At 37.2% G+C, this 27,402-nt stretch overlaps 2 protein-coding genes, 1 non-coding gene and 3 pseudogenes across 4 annotated transcripts in view; 2 read left to right on the forward strand and 4 right to left on the reverse strand.

Annotated features, from left to right (window-relative positions):
* The window catches only part of LOC132843539 (NACHT, LRR and PYD domains-containing protein 3-like), a 924,649-nt gene extending 915,922 nt beyond the window's left edge, over positions 1-8,727 (reverse strand). Inside the window, exons 1-3 of one of the 2 annotated variants that reach the window (XM_060866941.1) lie at positions 8,654-8,727; positions 8,379-8,500; positions 7,802-7,918 (exon numbers count right to left, since the gene is read on the reverse strand). In XM_060866941.1, coding sequence (XP_060722924.1) covers positions 7,802-7,918; positions 8,379-8,431 — 170 coding nt within the window. In that variant the 5' untranslated portion in view covers positions 8,432-8,500; positions 8,654-8,727. Of the gene's footprint in view, positions 1-7,801; positions 7,919-8,378; positions 8,507-8,653 lie in introns of those variants that run through there. The other variant, XM_060866945.1, reaches the window with a different exon arrangement.
* Positions 8,728-13,383: 4,656 nt separating this feature from the next.
* On the forward strand, positions 13,384-13,503 carry LOC132843668 (5S ribosomal RNA; annotated as a pseudogene).
* A 272-nt stretch (positions 13,504-13,775) lies between these two features.
* LOC132843660 (5S ribosomal RNA) lies at positions 13,776-13,894 on the reverse strand. The gene has a single exon (XR_009648207.1). It is a non-coding gene; the product is annotated as a 5S ribosomal RNA (ribosomal RNA).
* Positions 13,895-24,005: 10,111 nt separating this feature from the next.
* On the forward strand, positions 24,006-26,065 carry LOC132842448 (tubulin alpha-1B chain-like). The gene is made up of 4 exons (XM_060865121.1): positions 24,006-24,126; positions 24,489-24,731; positions 24,825-24,973; positions 25,061-26,065. The coding sequence occupies exons 1-4, from the start codon at positions 24,006-24,008 to the stop codon at positions 26,039-26,041; spliced, it is 1,494 nt and encodes a 497-aa protein (XP_060721104.1). The 3' UTR covers positions 26,042-26,065.
* A 685-nt stretch (positions 26,066-26,750) lies between these two features.
* On the reverse strand, positions 26,751-26,868 carry LOC132843670 (5S ribosomal RNA; annotated as a pseudogene).
* Positions 26,869-27,024: 156 nt separating this feature from the next.
* Positions 27,025-27,143, reverse strand: LOC132843664 (5S ribosomal RNA; annotated as a pseudogene).
* Positions 27,144-27,402: the final 259 nt, after the last annotated feature.

The raw sequence follows: 27,402 nt of genomic DNA on the forward strand, positions 1-27,402 counted from the left end.
TGTAGTGATCTTATCTATTGTCATTGTTGTGTGTGTGTGTGTGTGTACCTCAGTATCTCCAGTGTACAGTGTGGATTCTTCAGTCCATCAGAGAGCAGCTTCACTCCTGAACCCTGCAGTTTATTGTAATTCAGGTTCATTTCTCTCAGACTGGAGGAGTTTGAGCTGAGAACTGAGGACAGAACTCTACAGCTTTCCTCTGTCAGATTACACTCACACAGACTGGAAGAGAAATGATGAAGAGTCTAATATCAGGATAAAAATCTAAAATGAACAGTCTGTGTATAAACTTGGACTGCTCTTGGACAGATCCATGTGTCTCAGCTCATATGAGATGAGGTATTTAACTTTCTGAAAGAAGATAATAACAGAGGTCACTCTGAACAAACACGTCTCTTTATTTCTAGCAGAGAGATTTTCATACAGTGAGTTCAGCAGCTCTGGGGAAAGATCTGCTGGAGAACATTTACACATTTACACACTGTCCTTTACTGCTTCTACAGTGTCTTCATTTTGTAGATCTGTATACATTGTACACACTTTTACTTTGTGTTACAAACATTTTCAGGAATATTTTTGCTCCCATTGAACAACAAAAACAGGTCTATAAAATGGTAGCAGCTCCATGAGGACAGATACAGATGCAGCGGCTCAAAGTTGTTCTTTTCCAACGTGTGACTGACCTTAGTCAGACTTTCATCACACCTTTATCACACGTTTAGCAGACTTTTGTCATGAGCCCCCCTCTCTACAGGCAATGAAGGACGTGTGAATATTCTAATGTAGCCACCCCCATTTTTAGCTGTTGTAATGCAGTTCCAGGGCACAACCTGAAGATGGGGCTTTGCTCACAAATACTTTCTGACCCTGACTTTACAGGTTACAATACATACATTTTTTTAAGAGTATAGAAGCAGTTTTCTCTTTCACCTTTTACCTGTCCAGCAGTAAGATAGTAGGAAGGACCTGAAACTTTAATGTCATTATCACACACTGGAGAGAGACAGACAGACTATATATATATATATTTGATTTGAACCAAGGACAAGATCTTTTCAGGACATGCATCTATGACCTGTTTAGACTTTAACCCTCTTATTACAGTATGTTGCAGGTCAAATTGACCTCAAATTGCTTAGGTTTGTCATTGCCATAGTACATATGATATTTATATAACCCTTGTGCAGACATGGGGTCTATTTGACTCATCTGGAAAGTTTAATGTGTCATAACTTGGGTTTCCTCCCACATATTTGCCTGAAATTTACCAGGACTGTTCCAAATTATGAACATTGTAAGTAAAATTAATACTTTCCTCCTCAAGTCCTCCCGAGTCAATTTGACCCGGCCACATTTAGTGGGCAATAGGTCACACTTTTGCCCTTTTCAGCACAATGAACATACATACAGACACAAAAATGCACACATAAAATGTCCACTAACACACACTCAAAACGCACACTCACACCCCCCACACACACACAAATTGGGCATTGCATTTCATTAGGCCTCCAGAAAAAAAAAAGCCACACATTTGTAAATATTTCACACTTTTGATATGCCTTTGCCTAGCAGAGGGCAAAATATGATCTAACGAAATAATGCTACACACACACACAAACACGTTGTGTTTTCATATTCAAATCATATTTAATGGTCAAAATGGTTTCAAAACAATCTCCTGGCTTTCAAAGAGACAATGCCCCGAGATAGATTCATTTCAATTATGCAACACCTTCTAACAGACAAATTTGCTGCGGCCTCCGACATCTGGACACACTTCAACAAGAACTGTGCTGAGAGTTTCACTCCAGGAGAACACATGTCCATAGATGAACAGCTGTTCCCTACCAAGGTTCGTTGTCCATTCACACAGTATATTGCAACCAAGCCAGACAAATTTGGGATCAAGTTCTGGAAGGCCACGGATTTGGAGACCAAATATGTCTGCTATGCATCTCCTTACTTGGGAAAGGACCCCAGTCATCAGAAGGGAGAGAGGCTGGCAGAGAGCGTGGTCATGAATCTCATGAATCTGATGAAGCCATTTTTGGATGATGGCAGAAATGTTACGCCGGTCAATTTCTTTACTTCACTGTCACTGTTCTTCTTTTGTTCTTCTTGAAGACCTGACACACCTCATCTTCACTGAACTGAATTTTAGGTGTGTTGGAGTCGGGGTTTACAGGAGGTGAGAATTGAGCTTTTTCAAACCTACAGTAGAACTCATTCAGGTCGTCTGCCAGTTGTTGATTCACCACAGTGCTGGGGGATGGTGTCGTGCAGTTGGTGATGGTTTTCAGACCTTTCCACACTGAAGCTGAGTCGTTAGTGGAAAACTGAGCCCGTAGCTTTTCAGAATAATTTCTCTTTGCCACTCTGATCTCCTTTTCTAGTGTGTATTTGGCCTGTTTGTACAAGACTCTATCCCCATAAGCACTTTGCACAAAAATGCTGAAAGCAGCAAATGCGAGAACCAGAAACTGAGGTTTGTTGGATGGATATGTTTCCTACTGTAAGTGCAACGTGTCAAAGCGGTACAAGAGGTGTGATTCCCCCCTGTTCAGATTTTCACAGTTCTTCAGCTCGATTCTCCTTCTGCTTTTGTTGTGCAAACACCCCCATCACCTGTGAGGCCAGGCACATTTGCATTTGTTCACTCAGAGTAGCCCAGATCCAAGGCAGGCCAAACCTCTGTGTGTGACATGGAAACCTTCAGAAATGCCCAAATAAATAAATGCCTAAATAAATGCAAAATAGTCTGTTTTGTTTATAAAAAATTGTGTGAAAACAGAATGAAAAGTTGCTAATACTTTTCAAATCAAATCCTGTTTTCTCTCTCTTATTTATGAATTTGGTTGCTTCAGTCAGCTTTGACCTGGGGATGTTTGACATACACCAACCAGTGGTTATCCAAAATAATATTTAATAATTTTACTCAAAAACATGGCATAATTTCATGAGGTTTCTTGTTTATAAATTAAATATAATAAAAAGCATAAGAGGTGTAAAGGAAGTTTTATTCACAATAAATTATGCCATGTTTTTGAGAGGAGTGGTGTGTGTGTGTGTGTGTAGCCCGTTTTTGGGTGATCAGATGGCATCTGGTAGGCAAAATAGACATAACAAGTGTAAAATGTTTACAAATATAAGCTGATCACACAGAATGCTGATCATTGTAGAATTTTTGATTTATAAGCATTCAAGTCAATTTGACCTGGAAAAAAACAGGTTTTATTATTTACTGACATTAAAAATGGTCAAAATGGTTTTAATTTAATTTAGAGACGTTTCATTGGTTAATGCCAGCAGCTGTTACACTGATCACGGCGCCACCTGGTGGATCAACGCGTCATTGCAACAGGGGCCTAGGGGGCGTGAATAAGGCAGCTACGTCAGAGCGGGGGAACAAGATCATTGTAGCACTCCTGGTGGATGTCTGGCAGAATCACACAGTAATCATGCAGTGATCATGCAATATTCAAACAGCTGCATCTGTAACACCAGAGAATTTAATTTATTGACCTCACTGTAAATAGGAGTAGTATTGTGTGTGTGTGTTTGTGTGTGTGTGTGTGTGTGTGTGTGTGTGTGTGTGTAGCAGTATTTACACAAGGGATTTTTTGGGAAACACCTGAGCTGACAGAAGATTTAGAGCACACTGTTAGAGCTATTTAGAGACCAGTGTGATGTTTTTGGAGGATAAAAGCTGGTTTATTAATTACTTCTGTTTGTCACAACATCTTTATGTAAATGCTGTTCAACACTTTAGTATGACTAGAGTATTAGTATGTTATTAAATGTGTGTGTAATGTACACTGATCTACACACTGTGGAAAAAATGTACTTTGTTCTGATGTGAGAAGTGATGTAGATCTTTCAGTATTTTCACAGAAACAGTAAAACTGTTCGTGGTGTTTTTTAATAACCTTCACACACAGAGACAAATCACATAATTCCCTAAATACACAGATAAAATAAATAAATGTCAAAATCAGAAACAACACTAATTAACACCATATATGTAGAAAAGCACTTATCACTATTGACCCTGTTTTTTCTCTTTGGATTATTGCTTCTTCAGATTTGTGTTTGTGTTTTGTTCTCCTCATGGATTGTTTGTTACGGTTATTTCAGACTGTGCTTGTTTTTTGACGCTGCCTTTGCTTACTGTTTTTGGATTGTTTGTCTTATCTTTTCTTAAAACTTCTTCACATGGATTTTGTCGACTCCTCATTACAGTGTTCATGATCAGCTGGGTACAGTGTAGATCTCTTTTTCTCTCCTTCCAACTGTTTTCTTTCCCTTTACCACATTCACACCTAATTCACCCTTCCTGTAAACTGTTTCCAGATTTTGATATACAGCTGCTGTTACATTAATAAGTCACAATAACTCCCATTTACCTTTTATAGAGTTTTATTGTCACTAAATACAAATGTTCTGTGCTGTTCAGCATTTGCTCAGGGTTTTAAATGATCTGTAACTAAGTTCCAGTTCTGATCACGTTTCCATTCTTGTTCTTCTTGACCTGAGTGCAGCTTTTGATTCTGTAGATCAGGATATTCTTCTACACAGACTTGAACACTGGGGGGGGGGGGGGATCAGCTCATAGAAGATCAGGTTTCCTTTCTCCATCTGCTGGAAAGCCAGTTTTCCCAGTGCCATGATACTCTCTCTGGTCTGCTGAGGATCATTGTCACATTTCTGATGGTATTTTTGGTTCTTGTGTTTGATCTGAAAGATCAGGAAGTGTGCGAACATTTGAGTCAGAGTCTCTCCACTCTTTACTTTACCCAACATTCTCTCTAGAACAGTGGCTGAGATCCAGCAGAAGACTGGGATGTGGCACATGATGTAGAGGCTTCTTGAAGACTTCAGGTGTGTGATGATTTTATTGGCCAGGCTCTGATCACTGATCCTCTTCCTGAAGTACTCCTCTTTCTGAGGATCACTGAAGCCTCGTACCTCTGTTACCTGGTCTACACACTCAGGAGGGATCTGATTGGCTGCTCCTGGTCTTGTGGTTAGCCAGAGGAGAGCAGAGGGAAGCAGATTCCCCTTGATGAGGTTCGTCAGCAGCACATCAACTGAGGCTGAATCTGTCAAATCACACAATCTCTCATTCTTCTGGAAATTTAGAGGAAGTCGACACTCATCCAGACCATCAAAGATCAACACCACTTTGTAGGAGTCACAGTCTATTGATTCTAGTTTTCTTATTTCTGGGAAAAAGTGATGAAGAAGATTCATCAGACTGAGATTTTGCTGAGATCTGACTTATTTCTGGGAAAAAGTGATGAAGAAGATTCATCAGACTGAGATTTTTCTGCTTCATCAGATTCAGCTCTCTAAAGGGAAGTGGAAACATGAAGATGACGTCCTGATTAAATTTTCTTTCAGCCCAGTCCAGGATGAACTTCTGCACAGAGACTGTTTTTCCAATTCCAGCAACTCCTTTAGTCAGCACAGTTCTGATGGACTTGTCTTTAAATAGTTCATTACATTTGATGGGTTTCTCCTGTGTTGCTGGTCTCCTGGACACTGTCTCAATCTGTCTCACCTCATGTTCATTATTGACATTTCTATCCAACCCTCTGTGATGTAGAGCTCAGTGTAGATCTCATTCAGAAGTGCTGAGCTTCCAGGCTGTGAGATTCCTTCATTAATTCTTTTAAACTTCTCTCTCAGCTTGAACTTTAACTTTGGTTGATTCACATAGGGGAGTTCTAATAAACAAAGTAATAACTAGTTTAGTAAGAAATAGTTTGAATGCAAAGTCATTCAAACACTGCTTTTAATTCCTGACTGATGTACTAAATATTATTGAAGCTGGACCATGAACAGAACAGATAAGCAACAGATTTACATGATACTAAAATTAAATTTAAAACTAAAAGTGTTCATATCTAAAACTATTTCCTCTCTCTAAAGTGAAGCTGATGGAATAAAGTCATGACTCAGAGCTCTTACTGTTGTGCAGTGTGTTAGCGAGATCTGTGTGGTTCATGTTCTTCAGGACGTACAGTGTGATCTTCAGCGCTCCCTCTCTGACACTGTGCAGATCCTCCTAATCCTCCACCTCCCTCTCAGTGCATGCTGGGTAATCTGGACTCAGGAGCTTCCTAAACCTCTTCAGCTCATTCTTTATCAGAGTGATGCCTTTGTGTTCCAGCTCCTGTTTAGAAACACACAGGAACAGATCTAAATATTATCATGTTACACAGAGAGAGATTCTTTTATTTTATAAAAAGTAGAAGGCTCTTTTTATTATTACAGTTGAAACTTAAACCTGAAATTCTGATTACTCATACAACTGATTACCTTTAATGCTGCTGCACATCAAGACATTACAATGTCTTGGCATTGGCAATAAAACTGGGGCTCTGCTTGTTGGCACTAGATCTGTTGTGTCTAAATCTAACTGTTTCTCTTTACATATTGACAATACTGCAATCTGTCCTTCCTCTCAGGTTAAAAGTTTGGGTGTCATCTTGGATAGCACACTATCTTTTAAAGCTCAAATTAATAATATAACACGGATTGCATACTTCCATTTGCGCAACATTAATCGTCTCCGTCCCTTTCTTTCAAATAATAATACTGCAGTTCTCATTCACGCACTAGTCACTTCACGTATAGACTACTGCAATGCTCTTCGTACAGGCATTCCTTCCAAATTGCTGCATAAGCTTCAACTGGTTCAGAATTCTGCAGCTCGTGTTTTCTCTAGAACACCTTATACTGATCCCATTTCTCCGGTTCTCCAGCAATTGCATTGGCTTCCAGTAAAATATAGAGTTCAGTTTAAAATCCTGCTACTCACTTATAAGGCACTTCATAATCTTGCACCAAAATACCTTACTCAACCTCTCCAGGTTTACACTCCTTCACATGCACTCAGATCTTCATCTTCAATTTCTCTTGTGGTACCTTGGATTCAACTTACTACTATGGGTGCCAAATCTTTTAGTTATGTTGCCCCCACCTATGGAATTCTCTTCCCCTCGATGTTCGCAATAGCGAGTGCTTGCTGACTTTTAAAACGCGTCTTAAGACTTATCTTTTTATACAGGCTTTCTTATGTTTTATTGAGACTTAAATGCACTTTATATGTATATGCTGTTTGTTTATGTGTTTTGTCTTATGCAGTGACCTGTATATTGCTTGTAAGGTGACCTTGGGTGTTCTGAATGGTGCCATGAAATAAAATGCATTATTATTATTATTATTATTATTATTATTATTATTATTATTATTATTACTACTACTACAAGGGTCAACACACAAATTACACACTTCAAAACAAAACACACACCTTGAATATGGAGTCCAGCTGATTTCTGCTGATGTTTGATTTCTTTTTTGTGGTCTGTGAACAAACAAAACACATCATGTAATATGGACTATATGTATTCATAGCTGCACAAATCACACACTAATAAATACAGAGACAGATATTTAACACTATCCTCTTAACACAATACACTGATTTCAGGATTTCCTAACTGACACCAAAGTGTTTAGAAACAAATGTTTGAATAAATGAATAAAATATTTATATTGTCATTAATGTCCCAGGTGTAAATGTTCTTCTGTAACACCACAGACCCTCCAGCTCAGGGATTGCAGACTGAACTGAACTCTTAAAGCAGTTTTCCTCACTGCCACTGTCCGAGAGCTACAGCACTGCACAGTTTAGTGTTTTACTGCTTCAACACCTGTTCATGAAGGGCTTCATAATGAGACGAGTGAGTTTGATCAGGTGGAACACTGCTGTAAAACACCTCACTATACTGACCTCACATCAGTAGAACTGTCTCTGTCTCTGAAGTTAAGTGGATGTTCCATTGACCGGTCACTCTTCATGGACACACAGCTGGGTTCTGGTGAGTCTGATCTCTTTCCCTCCATCATTCTAGAATTACAACAGAAATATCAGCAATAATTAATACTCTTCTGTCTCAGCACTGTTAAACAATGTGTTCATCATTAAACACCAACAATTTCACTTTCTTAATTCAGATCCAGTCTGTACACTTATTCAAACAGGAGACAGGCCTCATAAGTCAGGAATTACACTGATATCAGGAGTCCCAATCACAGCTAACTGACTCAGCTGGGTCTTAAAGCCTGTAGAGTTCACTGACACAAAGCTATGCTGCTCTTATGCTCCACATTACACAGTCCTTTTTACTCTTCTCTCAGTGAATGATTTGTCTAAACTGTTCTTAGATCAGATCAGTGATATATTCACTGCTATTAAACACCTTAAAGCAAAGTTGAGTTCCTGTTTTAACTAGTGAGTGTTTAGAGATAGAGATGTGTTCCCATGAGACAGTGTGTATTTATTGCTGGTGAATATAAAAGTCAGTCACCTCTCGTCTTTCTTTAAGTCCAGTTTTCCAGACACACTCATGTTGGAGGTCATGTCTCCTTCTCCAGATTACAGCAGGACACACGTTTACTTCACTCCAATATCGGTGTGTTAAATTAAACCCTGAATCAGCACAGAGTTCACTTACAGGAAATAGTCATGCTATCAAGTTATAAATCAAACTGTGTACATTAAAACTTCAGTACAAACCCACAAAACTCTTCTGCATCTAGAATCACTTCAGTGTGTTTATATATTAGAGCTTTAGATACTCACTGTGTTTTTACTCCTGAAATCTTTTATTTTTCAGTCGTCACAAAATGGAGCTGCTGACTTTCACTCTTTCTGACACTGGTCTGACTGGTTTGTCTGCTTTATGCTGACATTTGTGTGTGTACGATGGGGAAGGGCACACACACACACACATACACACACTTTCTCTCGCTCATATATAGAGATATGCTGAGAAAAAATAGACAAAGAAAGAAAGAAGTTCACACAATCTGTACAGAGCTCCATCATTGTGTCTACTTCTCCTAAAGGGGACCCACTTCTACTCCAAACTCAACCCCAAACAGGAGATACCACTTCAGCAGGGATTCACACAATATCACAAACTTAATTACAATAGAAATGAAACAATAAACAAACAAACCAATAATTTAAATACATGTTCATATAAAATACCAGATTGATATAAACCTTGTGAATTTCATAGTAATTTAGTTTCTGTTACAGCATTTCTATATTACTGACATCCCCATGTGTGTTCTGCTCCCCCACAGTCACCTGGTATGAAGTTCAGGACTTAAGACTTATATCTTAGACTTTATATCTCAGAACACCGACTTTTTTCTTGCGACACACATCCACTAGATGGCGACATCTGACCGCAGTAAGTGAACCACACAACGTGCTGCATCTGTTACTGCTCTCTTTCAGTAAACTTTCATCCTCAAGTGTGCAGAACATTTTATGTCAACAAGGTATGACATAACTGTACAATATTTAATACTTTAAAAGTAAATCTGACTACATCCATGTGATGTTACCAGCACGTAATCAGCATCAGTAAAGCTGATATAGACCATCTTCACAGAATGTTTATCTAACAGAGTTGGATCTCTAAACTGCCCCAGTAGTATAAAACCATTCTAATACTTAGTTAACAATGTTAAAAATTAATACATCTTTTGTTATACTTTGATGTTTTAGTTGTAATCAAACTGATGTAAAATGTATACAGTGTTAAAGTTACACACCATAGTACTGCTATGAGAGAGCACTGCAACATTTTTATCAAATAATTTCATCCATTTGTAACCGGCCTATTTCTGGCTACTGCTACGATCTGCGTTGTGTAAAAGAAGACACGGGAGAACTGCATCTGCTGCTGATCTGGAGAGTTTATTCTGAGTCCTTTAAATGGCACCGGACAGATTAAAGGGTACAGCATAAGAAAATGGTTCTGTCTGTGATTTTCTCCTCTCCTCAGTGCACTCAACACGGTCTGGGTAAACATCACAATGATAGCATTTTATAAATAAGATGCATAAAACACATTATAAATGACATGGAGTGCAAAATGAATCATTACAAACATTTGTCTAGATGTACAAAATAATCTCCTGCAGCTAGTTTAAAATCAACCATGAATTAGAAAATAAACCAATTGATACAAAATGAATACATTGAATGATACAGAACAAATGTAAATCATACCTGGACAGATTAAAGAGTACAGCATGAGAAAAATGATTCTGTCTGTGATTTTTCACCTGCACAAATTAAATTCAGTCATTTATTTCGTTAAAATCACCACATTCTGTCGGTGCACACACACATACATCAAACAGCTGTACTCGGTAATAAAACAATTAAATTCAATTAAATTCATTAAACCATCTATTCGTAAAACACTTCCTAATACATTTATAACACCGTGAACAATAATATTACTGCATATTATTGACTTAATCAAACTTCTCAAAACTTTTACAGGCCTATATTTAGAGAGCACCGCTAACGTGGCCTGAGGACGCAGTGCGGGATGAACAGGAATGATGTCACCATGCAAGAGATATATAAAACGTTTTTCAAAAATGTCAAAAATAAGATACAAAACAAATTAATAAGGTTTTCGTGGACAAAATAATACTAAGTAAATAAATAAAAATGAAAGGATGATTAGTGAAATACATTAATATTTTGAGTATACACTTATATTAACATCCGTCACACATTCATCATCCATTTTCCAAAATGTCTTTATCCTCTGCACAGGAGGATAGGAGCCTATCCCAGTATCTCAGGCCACAGGCAGGGTACACCCTGTACAACCAGAGCACACATACACTCACACCCCTAAAATAAGTTTATAGTGAGCTGAATTTACCTCATCTGCATGTTTTTAGACTCTGGGTTGAAACTGGTGTACCAGAAGCCCTTACACAAAGAGAATGTATTATTTTATATATTGTATTACATTTTCCAGTGTATTTAAATATGTTTGTATTGTAATATATTTGTTGTTGTTTATTTTGTTTCAGAATGGAAGACCTTATTTGTTTTTTTTGAGAGATATCCTGGTGTCCACTATACACAGTAAATTTGAAATCCGGAAATCAACACCAATAGAGTTAATTTCAACACTTTAAAAGTGTATATATGGGAACCACCCGCAAAGTGTTAATTCTCTTTCAAAAGTGTTGACTCTCACAACACCGACACAGTGTTACAATTAAACTCTAATAGAGTAAAATATTAACACCAATGCAGATAACAACACTGTTACAGAGTTGAGTGCAGCTTTGTAGAAAACAGTGGCAGAGTAAAAATTCTACACTGTTCTGGTGTTGACCTAACACTTAAGAAAAATGGAAATCACAATCTACTCAACTTTATACGAGTCAAATATTACACCATCCTGGTGTTGATAGAACACCTTTTTAGAAATACCAACAACACTAAAGAAGTGAACACATCACTCCATATAACTCCTTCAAAAATTTATTGCAGCACATAAACACCAAGCCATCACATTTATTACAAATAACAATCCAAAATAATGTAAAATAGACTGTCATTGCCATAGGACATTTGTAAATCAAATGGCTTGTAGTAAAACAATTCTTCAGGCTTTCTGAGTACAAGACCATGCTCTTGTGCAACAATACTGAAAGCATGAAGATGTTCAACAAACTCGGATTCCATACATGAGGTCAACAAATAAATTCCATCCTTGCTAAAAATTTGAACAATTTTTCCAAAGGCAGGTGCATCATCAACCAAGTCTAAACAAACAAGACCACAGCGATACTCAGTACCACGACATTTAACCCATGGTGTGACTGTTACCTCACTAGAGGGATCAATGTGAAGCTGCTGTGAAATAAAATCACAGCGTTCAAGGTCAGACAACAATTCATTTGAAACCGGGCCAGACTCAATACCTTTCATACTGTAGTAGATGACTCCCAGTGATAGGCAATGGCTAGTTGGTGTTTTTTTGCAAGTGATTTAGTCAATTTTTGAATTTTTTTTATTTTTCTTAAAAAACCTGTGTTTCACTTCGTACCGCATCGTCCATACATGAACCAATGGACCAATTCAGGGTAGTGAATCATAAGGTGATGTTTTTGAATCAGATTCCAAATACATGATACATTGATACAATTCTCTGAACAATCTGTGATGCTCTACTATCAGATGTAGTCTAAAGAAATTAGATGTATGTTCATTAAGCTTTGAAGCCAGACAAACGGCACCAATCATAACTAAGCCTAATAGTGAACTGAAACTACAAATCTACCTGAGGGTAAGGTGACTTGAGCCAGGCCACCAACCACCCTCTTGTATTTTACAGCTACTGATTGAAAAAAATAAAAAAACTGGAGTATGAAAAAGAAAAAAAATCATTGAAAACTATGGCATACTAAGTGGAAGAGTGTAAGAGATGAAAGCTGTCAAATTGTGTGCTGTGCTTAGTGAAAAACAAGGGGGCATTTTAGTTTTAGCTAAACGCTAAGCTAAATTACTTGGCTAAAGGCTAAAATAATACTCCTTAGTGATAAAAAAACACTAATTTAAGCTAAACAACATGACAGTGAACAATAACAATGATGCTGCAAAAGGCATTATTTAAATGCGCCTTCAAGCTTTGAAGCCAGACAAACGGCACCGATCATATCTAAGCCTAATAGTGAATTGAACCTACAAATCTACCTGGGGGTAAGGTGACTTGAGCCAGGCCACCACCCACCCTGTTGTATTTTATAACTACTGATTAAAAAAATAAAAACACTGAAATGTGACAAAGTACTACTTAAAAACAAATAAAAAAAATAAAAACACTGGAGTATGAAAAAGAAAAAAAATCATTGAAAACTATGGCATACTAAGTGGAAGAGTGTAAGAGATGAAAGCTGTCAAATTGTGTGCTGTGCTTAGTGAAAAACAAGGGGGCATTTTAGTTTTAGCTAAATGCTAAGCCAATTTGCTTGGCTAAATGCTAAACTAAATACTCCTTAGTGATAAAAAACACTAATTTAAGCTAAACAACATGACAGTAAACAATAACAATGCTGCTGCAAAAGGCATTATTTAAACGGGCCTTCAAGCTTTGAAGCCAGACAAACGGTGCCAATCATATCTAGGCCTAATAGTGAATTGAAACTACAGATGTACCTGAGGGTAAGGTGACTTGAGGCAGGCCACCACCCACCCTGTTGTATTTTATAGCTACTGATTTAAAAAAATAAAAACACTGGAGTAGGAAAAAGAAAAAAAATTCATTGAAAACTATGGCATACTAAGTGGAAGAGTGGAAGAGATGAAAGCTGTCAAATTGTGTGCTGTGCTTAGTGAAAAACAAGGGGGCATTTTAGTTTTGGCTAGTTTTCGATAGAAAACAAAGAAAAGAAAAGAAAAGAAAAGAAAAGAAAAGAAAAGAAAAGAAAAGAAAAAACAAGCAATTTATAAATGGGTTCAATTCCAACTTTCCTTTCGCTTACGCCATTCCACTCTGAGAACGCCCGATCTCGTCTGATCTCGGAAGCTAAGCAGAGTCGGGCCTGGTTAGTACTTGGATAGGCGACTGCCTGGGAATACCAGGTGAAATGAATGCCTATGTCAAAAGCTTACAGCACCTGGTATTCCCAGGCCCGACTCTGTTTAGCTTCCGAGATCAAACGAGATCGGGCGTTCTCAGAGTGGAATGGCCGTAAGCGAAAGGAAAGTTGGAATTGAACCCATTTATAAATTGCTTGTTTTTTTCTTTTCTTTTCTTTTCTTTTCTTTTCTTTTCTTTGTTTTCTATCGAAACATTAGCGAAAGGGTCTGAATATTAAGATGTTGTTAGAGAATTCAAATAATAAAGTAAATGAATGCCTATGTCAAAAGCTTACAGCACCTGGTATTCCCAGGCAGTCGCCTATCCAAGTACTAACAAGGCCCGACTCTGTTTAGCTTCCGAGATCAGACGAGATCAGGCGTTCTCAGAGTGGAATGGCTGTAAGCGAAAGGAAAGTTGGAATTGAACCCATTTATAAATTGCTTGTTTTTTCTATTCTTTTCTTTTCTTTTCTTTTCTTTTCTTTTCTTTTCTATCGAAACATTAGTGAAAGGGTCTGAATATTAAGATGTTGTTGTTAGAGAATTCAAATATTAAAGTAAATGAATGCCTATGTCTAAAGCTTACAGCACCTGGTATTCCCAGGCAGTCGCCTATCCAAGTACTAACCAGGCCCGACTCTGCTTAGCTTCCGAGATCAGACAAGATCGGGCGTTCTTTTTTTTTTTTTTTTTTTTTTTTTTTATTAAGAGATTTCAAACAATAAAATACAATACAATAAAAAACATAATAAAAGCTGAAAATTATTCTACACAATCATATTTACATCACACCTCACACATTTTCCGTACACCGTTCATTCACATTACTGTACATACTTTAGAATTCTCCTTCACTCCCCGGCAGCTTCCACATTAGTTCTTTTAAAACACAACAAACTTGTGGTGTAAAAACATGATAAAAGGCATCCAACATTTTTTCAGATTTAAAATACACATATAAACTTTCAATGTACATTTTGACACTTCTTGTCCCAACCAAACATAACCACTGTGTACCATTCCATTACATTTTCATCCCACTCCCCTGTTAAATCTTTAACCACACATTTGCATTTGCCTAAAAAATCCTCCAGTTCTTTACAATATAAAAAGATATGTAAAATCCCCTCTTCCTTTTCTTGACACACTTTACACATAGCATTTTGTTCCATCCCAATTTTATTTAAAATAGACTCAGTAAAAACCACTTTATGTCTTATAAAAACATTCCAACTTTGTCTCCACACATTTTCCCCTCATGTTTCTCCATATACACTCTGCTTTTAAATCTTTGAATTTTTCCACCCAGTACTTGTTTACAATCGGTTCCTTAAAAACACCATCTCTAAAAACACAATAAAACATTTTTACAGTACATTCTTTAAAATCACACATTTTTTCCCCCAGTTTCATGTAAATGTTTTCTTCTTTTTGCTCTTCTTCCATACACTCTATTCTTTCAATCCACACTTTTGGTATTACATTTTTAATGATTTCATATTTGTTTGTTATTTCTTGTTTACTATACTCTTCTTTTGCTTCTTCCATTGCACCTACAATATCTTGTGTTGGTAAGAAACCTTCTTTAAACTCATACAAAACATCTCTCACTCTCGTTATGCCCACTTCCATCCACTTCTTAAAAAATATTACTTTCCCTTGTTTTAAAATGTTGTTATTTAAGAACAGAGGTTGATTTAAAATGTTTTCTTTCCCATGTGGATCATACTCAATTTTCATTAAAAACTTTCCCCAAGCACTAAAAATTTCTCTATAAAACCAAGGTAATCCTTCCGTCATCCAATTTTTTGTTTTCATCCATAAAATTCCATCCCCCATGTTAAAATCCCCACATTTGTTTAAAAAGTAATTCATTGTTTTCTTCCACTCAGTTTTGTTCTCTTCATTAAGGTATTTCTTCACAATTTTCACTCTCATAGCATGTTTTCGTTGTTCCACATCCATTAACCCCAAGCCGCCCTTTTCCACCGCCCCTAAAATTGTGTTATATGCAATTCTTGCAGGCTTCCCCTCCCATAAAAAGTCAAGAAAACATTTCTTCAACCTCTGTTCTGTCCACAAAGGCATTTCAGAAACATATAAAACATACCAAAGTTTAGAAACCATTAAGACATTCAATATTAAAACTTTCCCCTTTAAATTTAAAGTTCTTAATTTCCAAAAATTCAACCTCCTCTCCATATCTGTTACTATTTGCTCCCACATTTCATCTCTTACTTTCTTCTCATTCTTCCCCGTTAAAACAATCAGTTAAAACCATAGCTTTACCAAATCTCATATATACCATTTTATCCTCATTAACTTTACTTCCAGACCCTCTACAATATTCTTTTACAACATTCATTGCTTCCTTAACACTTGCTTTGTCTTTTACAATTAACGTCGTATCATCAGCATACTGAAAAACTTTCCCCTCTGACTTATGTTCTTCAATTTCAATCCCTATTATTCCATCCTTTTCTCTAATTGCCAATCCTAACGGTTCGGATACAAGTGAGTACAATAATGCAGAGAGCGGACAACCCTGTCTTATTGAACGTGTTATTTTAAAACAATCTGTTAAAAACCCATTACATTTAATTCTTGTTAGTGCACCCTTATATAAAATCTCAATCCATTTAATAAAATTCTTTCCAAACCCAAAACTCCTTAAAACCTCAAATAAATACCCGTGCTCAACCCTATCAAAAGCCTTTTCGAAATCCAAACTTATTACGTATCCCTCTTCATTTTTTCTTTTCATGTACCAAATTGTGTCTCTTATACTCATTGTTATGTCGGCTATATCTCTTCCTTTTATTCCATACGCTTGATTTGTTTTAATTATACTGGGCATTACTTCTTTTAATCTGTTTGCAAAAACCTTTGCTAAAATCTTAAGATCTGTGTTTAACATCGTGATCGGTCTGTAGTTTTTTAAATCTACTTTCTCTCCTTTCCTTTTATATATCAGTTTCATCAACCCCATCCTTGTTCTTTCATTAATTTCTCTCTTTTCAAAGATGTCTTTAAAAACCTCATATAAAATCTTTATTAACACTTCTTTAAAACATAGATAAAATTCAGTTCCCAAACCATCTATTCCTGGACTTTTCTTTTTATTCAGTTGATTTATTGTTCTTTCAATCTCTTCTTCTTTGATTTCCTGGTCACAGTCTTTTCTATCTTCTTCACTAACTTTTGCTTTTATCTGATTCAACAATTTATTTTTTTCCTCCTCTTCCACACCCCTTGCACTAAACAGATCCTCATAAAAACATTTTATTTCTTCTAAAATCTTTTTATTTCCTTCTACAATTTCCCCATTTTTCCCTCTTATTTCTTTTATCATTTCAGCTTTCCCTCTCTTTTTTTCCAGATCAAAAAAGAACATTGTACATTTTTCTCCCTCCACTACATATTTTGCTTTGCTTCTTAGCCATGCCCCCTCATATTTTTTTCTTCCAGTTCTTTCAGTTTCCCCTCTATTTCCTTTATCTTTTGTATGTCCTTATTTTCTTTATTTAATTCCTTTTCCAAACTTTCCTTCATTTCTCTTTCTTTGTATCTTTTGCATTTCTGTGTTAAACTACAATATTTGATAGAGAATTTCTTGATTAAAAACTTTACATTCTCCCACCATATTCTCTTATCCTCTTCATACATTCCATTTTCCTTTTCTTTTTCTATAATTTCTTTAACCTTTGCAGCATAATCTTCATTCTTTAAAATCAGTGTATTTAAAATCCATACTCCTGGTCCTCTTTGCATTTGACTCCAGTCCAACTTAAAAAATAAAAACTTATGATCACTAAAACTTGTTTCTTCATACTTAATCTTTTCTATAAAATTTTCCTCATTTCTTGTACATAAAACAAAGTCAATTCTGGTTTGGCACACAAACTGCCCCACTATTTGTCTCCTTGAAAATTCTTTTTTCTTTTCATTTCTTTCCCTCCACACATCTATTATATTATTTTCCTCCATTAGTGCTTTTAATTCTTCCCGTATCAGTTTTAAAAACCATTCCTTCAGCCATATCTTGTTTACTAAAAACTGTGTTAAAATCCCCCATCATTATTATTTCTTTGTACTTCTTTACAACATTTCTTAAAACATTAAAAAACTCTTTCTTTTCCTTCTCCTCCACTGGTGCATGTACATTTACTAAAATCAAATCTCTTCCTTCATACTGTATATAGTCTCTACTACTATACATTTCCCCACCTTGTCCTTGTACACAATTTTGCTCACTTTAAAAACATCATCCTTTATTAAAAAAGCCACACCTCTCCGCAACCTCCCATCTCTATTATTATATAAAATACCTCCATCCCATCTCTCTTTAAAATCAGTTATCACATTTTCTCTCCAGTGTTTCTTGTAGTGCAATAATATGTTCCCTTTTACATTTTCCTTTTACTTTTTCAAATTTTCCAATGTCCATCAGTCCCCTTGCATTAAACGTAACACAACTTAAAGCCATTAAAAGAAAGATAAATAAATACTTAAAAAACATTATTCACTATATTCTTCCTCCAAACCCCTTAACACATCATATCTGCTAATCTTTCCCATGATCTTTTTTCTTGCACCTTCCAAATTAGGCTTTACCTTCAATGCTCTTCTTTTTATTTGTCCTCTCCCCTCCCTGTCTTTGTCCTTCTTTACTCCTTCTTCACTGTTCATTCCTTCCTTTTGGTCCATACGTCCTTGTCCAAATCTCTCCCCGCCCTCCAGAAAAGTAGAAAAACTGTCCGATATCTCCAATTCTGTCGATTGAGTGTCCTGCTCCATTGCTTGTTCATTATTATTCATATCGTCTTTTTCTCTTTCTCCTTCCTCTATGTTACTGGTTGCTCCTTCTGTTTCTTTTTGTTGTAATCTTTCTTCCTCTTGTCCATCATCCGTTTGTCTATCCTCCTCGTTGTTTCTTTCATGTATTTGTCCATTCACCTGTTCCACCCCACCTCTTTCCTCCTCTTCCATCCAACACTCACATTTATTTAAAAACTTTTGGCACTCCGGGCACTTAACTGTATCGTGCAAAGTGTCCCATTTCCTCACACTTATAGCACTTAAAATCAGGGCAATCCTTCATCAGGTGATCCGGGCTCATGCACAGCTGACAAGTCTTCACCTGGTGGCTGTGCATCACCTGGAAATATTGTGGCCCTTTAGCCGTTTCCAGCTTAGTGCTGTATGGCAGGGAAACTACCTCTCTTGGGAACCTTACTTGCACAAACCTTGTCCCATCCTCTACATCAGTGCCTGGATACAGCCTCCTTTTAATCTTTGAGATGGGGCAAACCCCCCAACCTTCCAATTTATCCAAAACATCTTTTTCTTCCAGGTAAACGGGCAAATGCATGAAAGAAACAAAAAATTCTCTATTCTGTCTCTAGTCTCTATTCTGCAGTTTTTTTACTTCACAATCCATTCCTTTTATTAACAGTCCACCCATAAGTTCGTCGCACATTTCTTCCTTTTCCATAGTGAGTTCATATTCCTTCCCTTGTCTCGGTCTTATCGCTAAAATTTTCCCATGTCCACATTGTTCTGTTACAGCCTTAATAATGTCTACCGCTCTCACCTCAGTCACATTTTCCACATTCACAATCACCGTAGCTTCCTTTAAATATTTTCGTTCAACAAACTTGTCTCTTACTTCTTGTACTTTTTCATCTCTAGCTCGTCATCGTTTATCCAGTCCATTGTTGTTTGCCATGCGTGTTCCTCCTACCAATCCAGTGTCATTTTCCGTGCGTGTTCCGCCTGCCAATCCAGTGTCATTTGCCGTGCGTGTTCCTCCTGCCAGTCCAGTGTCGTTTGCCATGGGTATTCCTCCTGCCAGTCCATTGTCGTTTGCCGTGCGTGTTCCTCCTGCTAGTCCATTGTCATTTCCCGTTAATCCATCCATTTTTGAAAATAAAAATAAAAAACGGTAACCACCCTCCAGCCAGCAAAAGCTGGTGTTAGGTGGCTAAAAGAAGACACATGAAAAAAAACTTCTCTAAAAAGTAAAACTACAAAACAAACCAAATAAACAGAACAAAAGGTGTGGGAGAGCCTTTCTTCTCCCAACTGCTGCCAACTCACTTCCTGTGAACACTAGAGGGCGTTCTCAGAGTGGAATGGCTGTAAGCGAAAGGAAAGTTGGAATGGAACCTATTTATAAATTGTTTGTTTTTTCTTTTCTTTTTTTCTTTTTTTTTTTTTTGTTTTCGTTTTCTATTGAAACATTGGCGAAAGGGTCTGAATATTAAGATGTTGTTGTTAGAGAATTCAAATAGTAAAGTAAATGAATGCCTATGTCAAAAGCTTACAGCACCTGGCATTCCCAGGCAGTCGCCTATCCAAGTACTAACCAGGCCCGACTCTGCTTAGCTTCCGAGATCAGACGAGATTGGGCGTTCTTTTCTTTTTTTAAAGTTACATAGTCAATTCAACACCGTCATCTGTACACTTTATGAATGGATTATTTTTCTTTTTTACTAAACCATCTTCTTAATCTGGAAGATATGACATTTCTTGTTTTACTGATGCCAGTGTGTTCTCCAATTGGAGAAGAATGAAAATCTTTAAAGACATCCTTCTCTTCCTGTCTGGGTTTAACCACTCGTCTTCTCCCAGGCCAAAGAGCTCCATCTATGTTACATTTTTAACAGCTTTAAGAAATATGTTAACATTATACCAGGTTATTTATCATTAAATTACAACCCATTATTTAGAATTTGGAGGGAAATCTCCACAGGTTTTGTCTCTGTGACTTATCATGTCCTTCTGTGTCTGTCTATGAAGACGAAGACAATTGTAGATTTCCTCCCACTTCTTTTCCATAGCTGGAAACATACAGATTCAATAATAAATTAATATTAAAAGACACTAATAATATATTAGTAGCATTACTTCTTTGGATAATGACAAACAAACTTATAGTGATTAATGTCAACTAATAAAAGTTAACAAGTGTATAAGAACATTATTATCATATAAAAACATCAGTACTACCTGTCAGTTCACTAGTCGACTGTTAAATATAGGCTTTTGAATCAAATATAATGTGGAATAAAAGCAAAAAAACTCTGAAACACTGATAAATCCACAAGTCACTAGCAGTAGTAGAATGGATTTATGGGCAGGACGCTAAGATGGAATCCGCATGTGCAGAGGGACACTAAGGTGGATAGGAAATAATGATAAGTATCTCAAATCCAGCTTCGGCTTTAGACGACACAGAAATGGATGTACAGACTGCTGAAACAGATAAACTGTGTGATATTTTACCTTTGCAAAATCAAACACTGTGAAAAAAATGAATATTTAGTAGAATCTGATCATCTAGCAGTAACAGTAAAGTTTAATATGTACACACAGGGAAGGCATCAGATAGTCAATTATTGTTTCTTTTTGTAATGAAGTAACTTACTTTTATTTAGTCAATTAAAGTAAGTTACTTTACTTTTATTTAGTCAATTAAAATAACTTACTTTAATTGACTAAATACTAAATAACCTTCAGCACTTCTATTCTGTTCAGTTCATAGCTGAATTATCAAGTATAGATGAATTAGTTTTATTTGTTAATCTACAGGAAAACTACATCCATAGTATAATAATAATAATAATAATAATAATAATAATAATAATAATAATAATAATAAAACACTTGTAACACAAAGCAAGAAAAATATATTACAGACAGCATGTGGAATTTTATTGAAAATTAAAACAGTAAGAGATATAATGCCACATATCTAATTATATTAAAACTACAGATTCATGTTAATGGCTGTTTAACAGAAATATTTAAAAAATTTTCTCTTAAGCGCAGCACTCCAAATAAATGCACAAAAAGGTAAAAAAAAAGGTCAAGAGAGTATAAGGAATTATTTATTTATTATGGTGGGAACCCAGACAGAGCTAACAAGGCAGGGGCACACACACAGACACACACAAGGAAAACAAAATAGGACAAAATAGGAGTAATCATGCAGTTAAATGGTAAACTCAACACTATGCTCAAAATTTGCTAAAAAATCCAACTTGCAAAGTTAACTCAGATTTAGAATTTTAAACTGAGTTAACTATTTGCAAGTTGGATTTTTTAGTGTAACATGGAGCTGATCCCCTCAATCTAGACTGTAGTGCTAAAAGTAAGGAATAGATAATAGTTCTGAACATGAATCAAATTAATTTCTAGATTTGTGTATATTTAACAAAGAGAATTATGTTTGTGGGGGCACGGTGGCTTAGTGGTTAGCACATTCGCCTCACACCTCCAGGATTGGGGGTTGGATTCCCACCTCCGCCTTGTGTGTGCGGAGTTTGCATGTTCTCGCCGTGCCTCGGGGGTTTCCTCCGGGTACTCCGGTTTCCTCCCCCGGTCCAAAGACATGCATGGTAGGTTGATTGGCATCTCTGGAAAATTGTCCGTAGTGTGTGTGTGCCCTGCGATGGGTTGGCACTCCGTGCAGGGTGTATCCTGCCTTGATGCCCGATGACGCCTGAGATAGGCACAGGCTCCCCGTGACCCGAGGTAGTTCGGATAAGCGGTAGAAAATGAATGAATGAATGAATTACGTTTGTCAATGAAAAGACTGAATATATTTTCTTTGTTGTTTTGTCTGTTAAATAAAGGTTCAAGTGAAGTGACGCATTACAGATTTTAGTTTTTGTTGGATTTTTAGAAAGTGTTGCAACTGATCTGTAAATGGGGTTTTTAGCAATCTGGATAGCAAGAGAACAGAAACAGAAAGGGGAAATGCAGCTGGTAGCCAAGAAAATATAATGCTTTCTTTAAAACAACATGAATTAGTATAATACATTTTATCACCTAATGTAATCAATTCAAGAAGCTTTTGTTGTCATTTCAACCATAAAAGGTAGTGTTATGAATGATCCATGAATGATGGCCAGTGGACTTCTTGGTTTTATAAGACTCTCACAGACAAAGTAACAGAGGCAATTTTTACAAATCAACTGGATTTTTCTCTTGAAATATGATTTATAATCCTGAAACACCATAGGTAGGAGCAAATTTAGTGTCATGGCTGCTCGGTTGTTTTGTGTTTTTTTTTTCCTTCTAGTTCTGTGAGTATTGTTCATAGAGTGATGATCCTTATACCGTTGTATTCTGTAGGATCTCAGCTTTCAACTAAGTTTGTGTTGATGTTGGAATTATGCTTTATTTTAGTGAATATCTTGTTTCTAGTCGAATAGTTGAGACTCTTCATGTTGTTTTTGGTGTGCTGCATGTGTAGATACATTCAAGATTTATTTGTTTATGAACCTGATTTACATATTAAGCCCCTTCCCACCCCTGGGACCAGGGGCTCTTGGGATGAAGAGGTGGTCAAGGCTCTGAGTTGTTGATCAGAGGGTTCAAGCCCCAGCACTACCAAGCTGCCACTGTTTAGCCCTTGAGAAAGGCCCTTAACCTACTCTGCTATAGGGGTGCGGTATTATGGCTGACCCTGCACTCTGACAAGCTCCAGAGTTGGGATATGTGAAAAAATAATTTCAATGTGCTGATAAATATATTTGTGTGTGTGTCTGTAATTTCTGTGTAGTTTTTGCACAGAAGTGTTTTGTGTGTGTTTCTTTCCTTGTATTTTTTATTATTTTTATACTTACTATTCTTCTCGAGCTCTGTTTTGAGCTATTGTGTTTCATTTTGTTAAATGTTCCAATCAACCTGTTCCTTCTATTGCTGTAAAGTTTAATAACTATTGCTTTCATCCTTTTGTTCTACTACATTGTAAGTTGAAAGCTTTAATAGAAAGCGTTTAAAAAAACCTTCCACCAATGTCCCCAGGTTGAAAATGTCTTCAGAGGAAGAAATTATTCAAAAATTAAAACGCACCAATTAGCGTTTCTCCACCAATGACAGTCAAATCAGGAAGAGGAAATGTCCCGTCTCCATGACGACGGAGCCAAGAAGTATAAATAACTCCACCCCCCAAATTTAAGACTATTCCTTGTTCTCGCTACAGACTCATTACGTTTGAACTTTGAGAATTCAAGGTCAAGTTCAACTTTTTTAAAGAAGCTTGTATTTAGATACACATTAAAGCCACATCTTCAAAATGGTAAGTATTATCTGTCTTATTATTTGTCTACCATAAAAATTGTTAGCTACCGATCACTTTATTCATACTTTATGAATGACGTTTGTAGAATCGTTATTTGAAAGTTTATTAAACCTTAATGTATGCAATATAATGTTTCAATCAACTTTGTACTGAATTTACTAAACATTTTACACTGATGGTATATTTATTCTAAGGTTTCACACTTTCACAAAGAATTATTTCCTTGTATGAAATAATAACGGACGTTTAGAATCAGAATCAGAAGGAGATTTATTGCCAAGGATGCTTGCGCAAACAAGGAATTTGTTTTAGTGTAAAAAGCTTCCAGTACACAGAGACAACACGCAGAAAAAAACAAAAAAAAACAAAAAAAAAAACACTTATTTAAATACAAATATACAAACAATTTTAAAAGAAAATAAAATGTCTGGTAAGGAGCAGAGGGCTTTGTGCATGTTGAGCAACACCACGGCCATTGCCGAGGCCTGGACTCGTTTCGATCACAAGTTTGATCTGATGTACGCCAGGCATGCCTTACTCGAGTGTAATTTTTCACATAACCCACATAGTTAAAAAATATGTCTTTTTTTAATTCAGTTCAGAAGAAATTTAGTGTGCTCTGTTTTAGCAGTTACTCATTTAGTGAGGTTACTAACAATTATTAGTTGTGCTTTGCATCTAGTTTTCTTTTTGGAGAGAGGCCAGTTATGCTATATACACATGAACATGCACACACAAACACACACACACACACACACACACACACACATATAGATGTACAAATTATATGTTCAATGTGGAGATAGAAAGTTATCTGATTTTCATATCTGCGCTGCCAGGAAGTTAAATATTGTGTTCAACAGCACAACAAATATGGCACACAGCAAGAATAAAATGTCTTGCATCTGTCCTTTTTGTTTCTACAGCGTGAGTGCATCTCTATCCATGTGGGTCAGGCTGGTGTCCAGATTGGCAATGCCTGCTGGGAACTTTACTGTCTTGAACACGGCATCCAGCCGGACGGTCAGATGCCCAGCGACAAAACCATCGGAGGTGGAGACGATTCCTTCAACACTTTCTTTAGTGAGACTGGAGCTGGAAAACACGTCCCCAGGGCTGTGTTTGTGGATCTGGAGCCTACTGTCATAGGTAAGATTAAGATCTTATGGCACATGACTTTCAGTTACCAGTGCTCTGGACGTTAATATAATTGATTTATATTTAATTTCTTTTTTCCTTTAGATGAGGTGCGCACTGGCATATACCGACAGCTGTTTCACCCTGAGCAGCTCATCACAGGAAAGGAGGACGCTGCTAACAACTATGCTCGTGGTCACTACACCATTGGCAAGGAGCTGATTGACCTGGTACTGGACAGGTGCCGCAAACTGGTGAGAATCTTTTGGGCAATTACTTTGTAAAATTATCAATATTCTTTTGAAAAATCATTCTGACCATCTTTTTAATCATCTCTCCAGGCTGACCAGTGTACAGGACTCCAGGGTTTCCTGGTTTTCCACAGCTTTGGTGGTGGAACCGGTTCTGGTTTCACCTCCTTGCTATTGGAACGTCTTTCTGTTGACTATGGTAAGAAGTCCAAGCTGGAGTTCTCCATATACCCAGCTCCCCAGGTGTCTACAGCTGTGGTGGAGCCCTACAACTCCATCCTGACCACACACACCACCCTAGAGCACTCTGACTGTGCCTTTATGGTAGACAATGAAGCCATCTATGACATTTGCCGTAGGAACCTAGATATTGAGCGTCCTACTTACACCAATCTCAATAGGCTTATTAGCCAGATTGTGTCCTCAATCACTGCATCTCTCCGTTTCGATGGTGCACTCAATGTCGATCTTACTGAATTCCAGACCAACTTGGTGCCCTACCCCCGTATTCATTTCCCACTGGCCACCTATGCTCCAGTAATCTCTGCAGAGAAGGCTTACCACGAGCAGCTCTCTGTGGCCGAAATCACAAATGCCTGCTTTGAGCCCGCCAATCAGATGGTAAAATGTGACCCACGTCACGGCAAGTACATGGCCTGCTGCCTGCTGTACCGTGGCGATGTGGTGCCCAAAGATGTGAATGCTGCAATCGGCAACATAAAGACAAAGCGCAGCATCCAGTTTGTGGACTGGTGTCCCACTGGGTTCAAGGTGGGCATCAACTACCAGCCCCCCACTGTGGTTCCAGGTGGAGACCTGGCCAAGGTGCAGAGGGCCGTCTGCATGTTGAGCAACACCACGGCCATTGCCGAGGCCTGGGCCCGTCTCGATCACAAGTTTGATCTGATGTATGCCAAGCGTGCCTTCGTGCACTGGTATGTGGGTGAGGGTATGGAGGAGGGCGAGTTCTCTGAGGCCAGAGAGGACACGGCTGCCCTGGAGAAGGATTATGAAGAAGTTGGTGTTGACTCCATTGAAGGTGAGGGAGAAGAAGAGGGAGAGGAGTATTAAAATTTGAAATGAAAATCATTGTCTACTGTGAGATGTAATGAATCTTTTACAAAAAAAAAAAAAAAAAAAAATCTCTGTATGCAAAAACATAAAAATAAAACTTTTATTTCAAGTTCACACACTTGTTTGTCTTTAATTGCATTGTGCAAGAAAAAATTCTAATAGAAAAAGAAAAAACTCAATTTCCAACGCAAAGCCAAATAAATATTTAACACAGGTTGTGAAAGTTTTGAGAAAATAGCACAATGGTAGGCATGTGCAAGTGTTATAAGGTTCACAATTTATTTGTCAGGAATGGCTTGGACTATTCCCTGCCTGGACACTAGGGGGTAAATTCTGGCAGGTTTTGTTGTGTGCCATGTGATTTTGCTTTTGCTTTTGTGTATCATGTGTGTTGCACTGCCCTATCCTTAATCCATTAACACACCTGTTCCTTGTGTTTCAATGATAGGCACAAGACAACAGGGGCCTATTGCACAAAACTAGGATAAGGGATTAAGCCAAGATATCTTGGTGATCCTGGGTCAATTCATCCTTAATACGGTTGCACTAAAACTGAATTGGGGCAGTAGGATGTTGTGGTATAAATTAACATTTAGATTTATTCTGTGGAACTAGCCTGCTCCAGACCAGGCTAAGTTCCAGGATCTATTTAAGATGTTGTTGTTAGAGAATTCAAATAGTAAAGTAAATGAATGCCTATGTCAAAAGCTTACAGCACCTGGTATTCCAGGCAGTCGCCTATCCAAGTACTAACCAGGCCAGACTCTGCTTAGTTTCCGAGATCAGACGAGATCGGGCGTTCTCAGAGTGGAATGGCCGTAAGGGAAAGGAAAGTTGGAATGGTACCCACTTATAAATAGTTTGTTTTGTTTTTTCTTTTCTTTTTTTTTGTTTTCTATCGAAACATTAGCGAAAGGGTCTGAATATTAAGATGTTGTTAGAGAATTCAAATAGTAAAGTAAATGAATGCCTGTGTCTAAAGCTTACAGAACCTGGTATTCCCAGGCAGTCGCCTATCCAAGTACTAACCAGGCCCGACTCTGCTTACCTTCGGAGATCAGACGAGATCGGGCGTTCTCAGAGTGGAATGGCCGTAAGGGAAAGGAAAGTTGGAATGATACCATTTATAATTTCTTTTTTGTTGTTTTTTCTTTTCTTTTCTTTTTTTTTTGTTTTCTATCGAAACATTAGCGAAAGGGTCTGAATATTAAGATGTTGTTGTTAGAGAATTCAAATAGTAAAGTAAATGAATGCCTGTGTCAAAAGCTTACAGAACCTGGTAGTGGGTTCTCAGAGTGGAAAGGCCGTAAGCAAAAGGAAAGTTGGAATGGAACCCATTTATAAATTGTTTTTGTCTT

The sequence above is a fragment of the Tachysurus vachellii genome, chromosome 3, assembly GCF_030014155.1.
Source record: "Tachysurus vachellii isolate PV-2020 chromosome 3, HZAU_Pvac_v1, whole genome shotgun sequence".
Lineage (NCBI taxonomy): Eukaryota > Metazoa > Chordata > Actinopteri > Siluriformes > Bagridae > Tachysurus > Tachysurus vachellii.

Bases quoted from the DNA above. Each gene is read 5' to 3' on its own strand.
- LOC132842448 (XM_060865121.1), top strand. From the start codon at position 24,006: ATGTCTGGTAAGGAGCAGAGGGCTTTGTGCATGTTGAGCAACACCACG. The intron at 24,127-24,488 runs GTAATTTTTCAC...ATGTCTTGCATC, and splicing joins CAGGCATGCCTTACTCGAGT to TGTCCTTTTTGTTTCTACAG. The intron at 24,974-25,060 runs GTGAGAATCTTT...TCATCTCTCCAG, and splicing joins TGGACAGGTGCCGCAAACTG to GCTGACCAGTGTACAGGACT.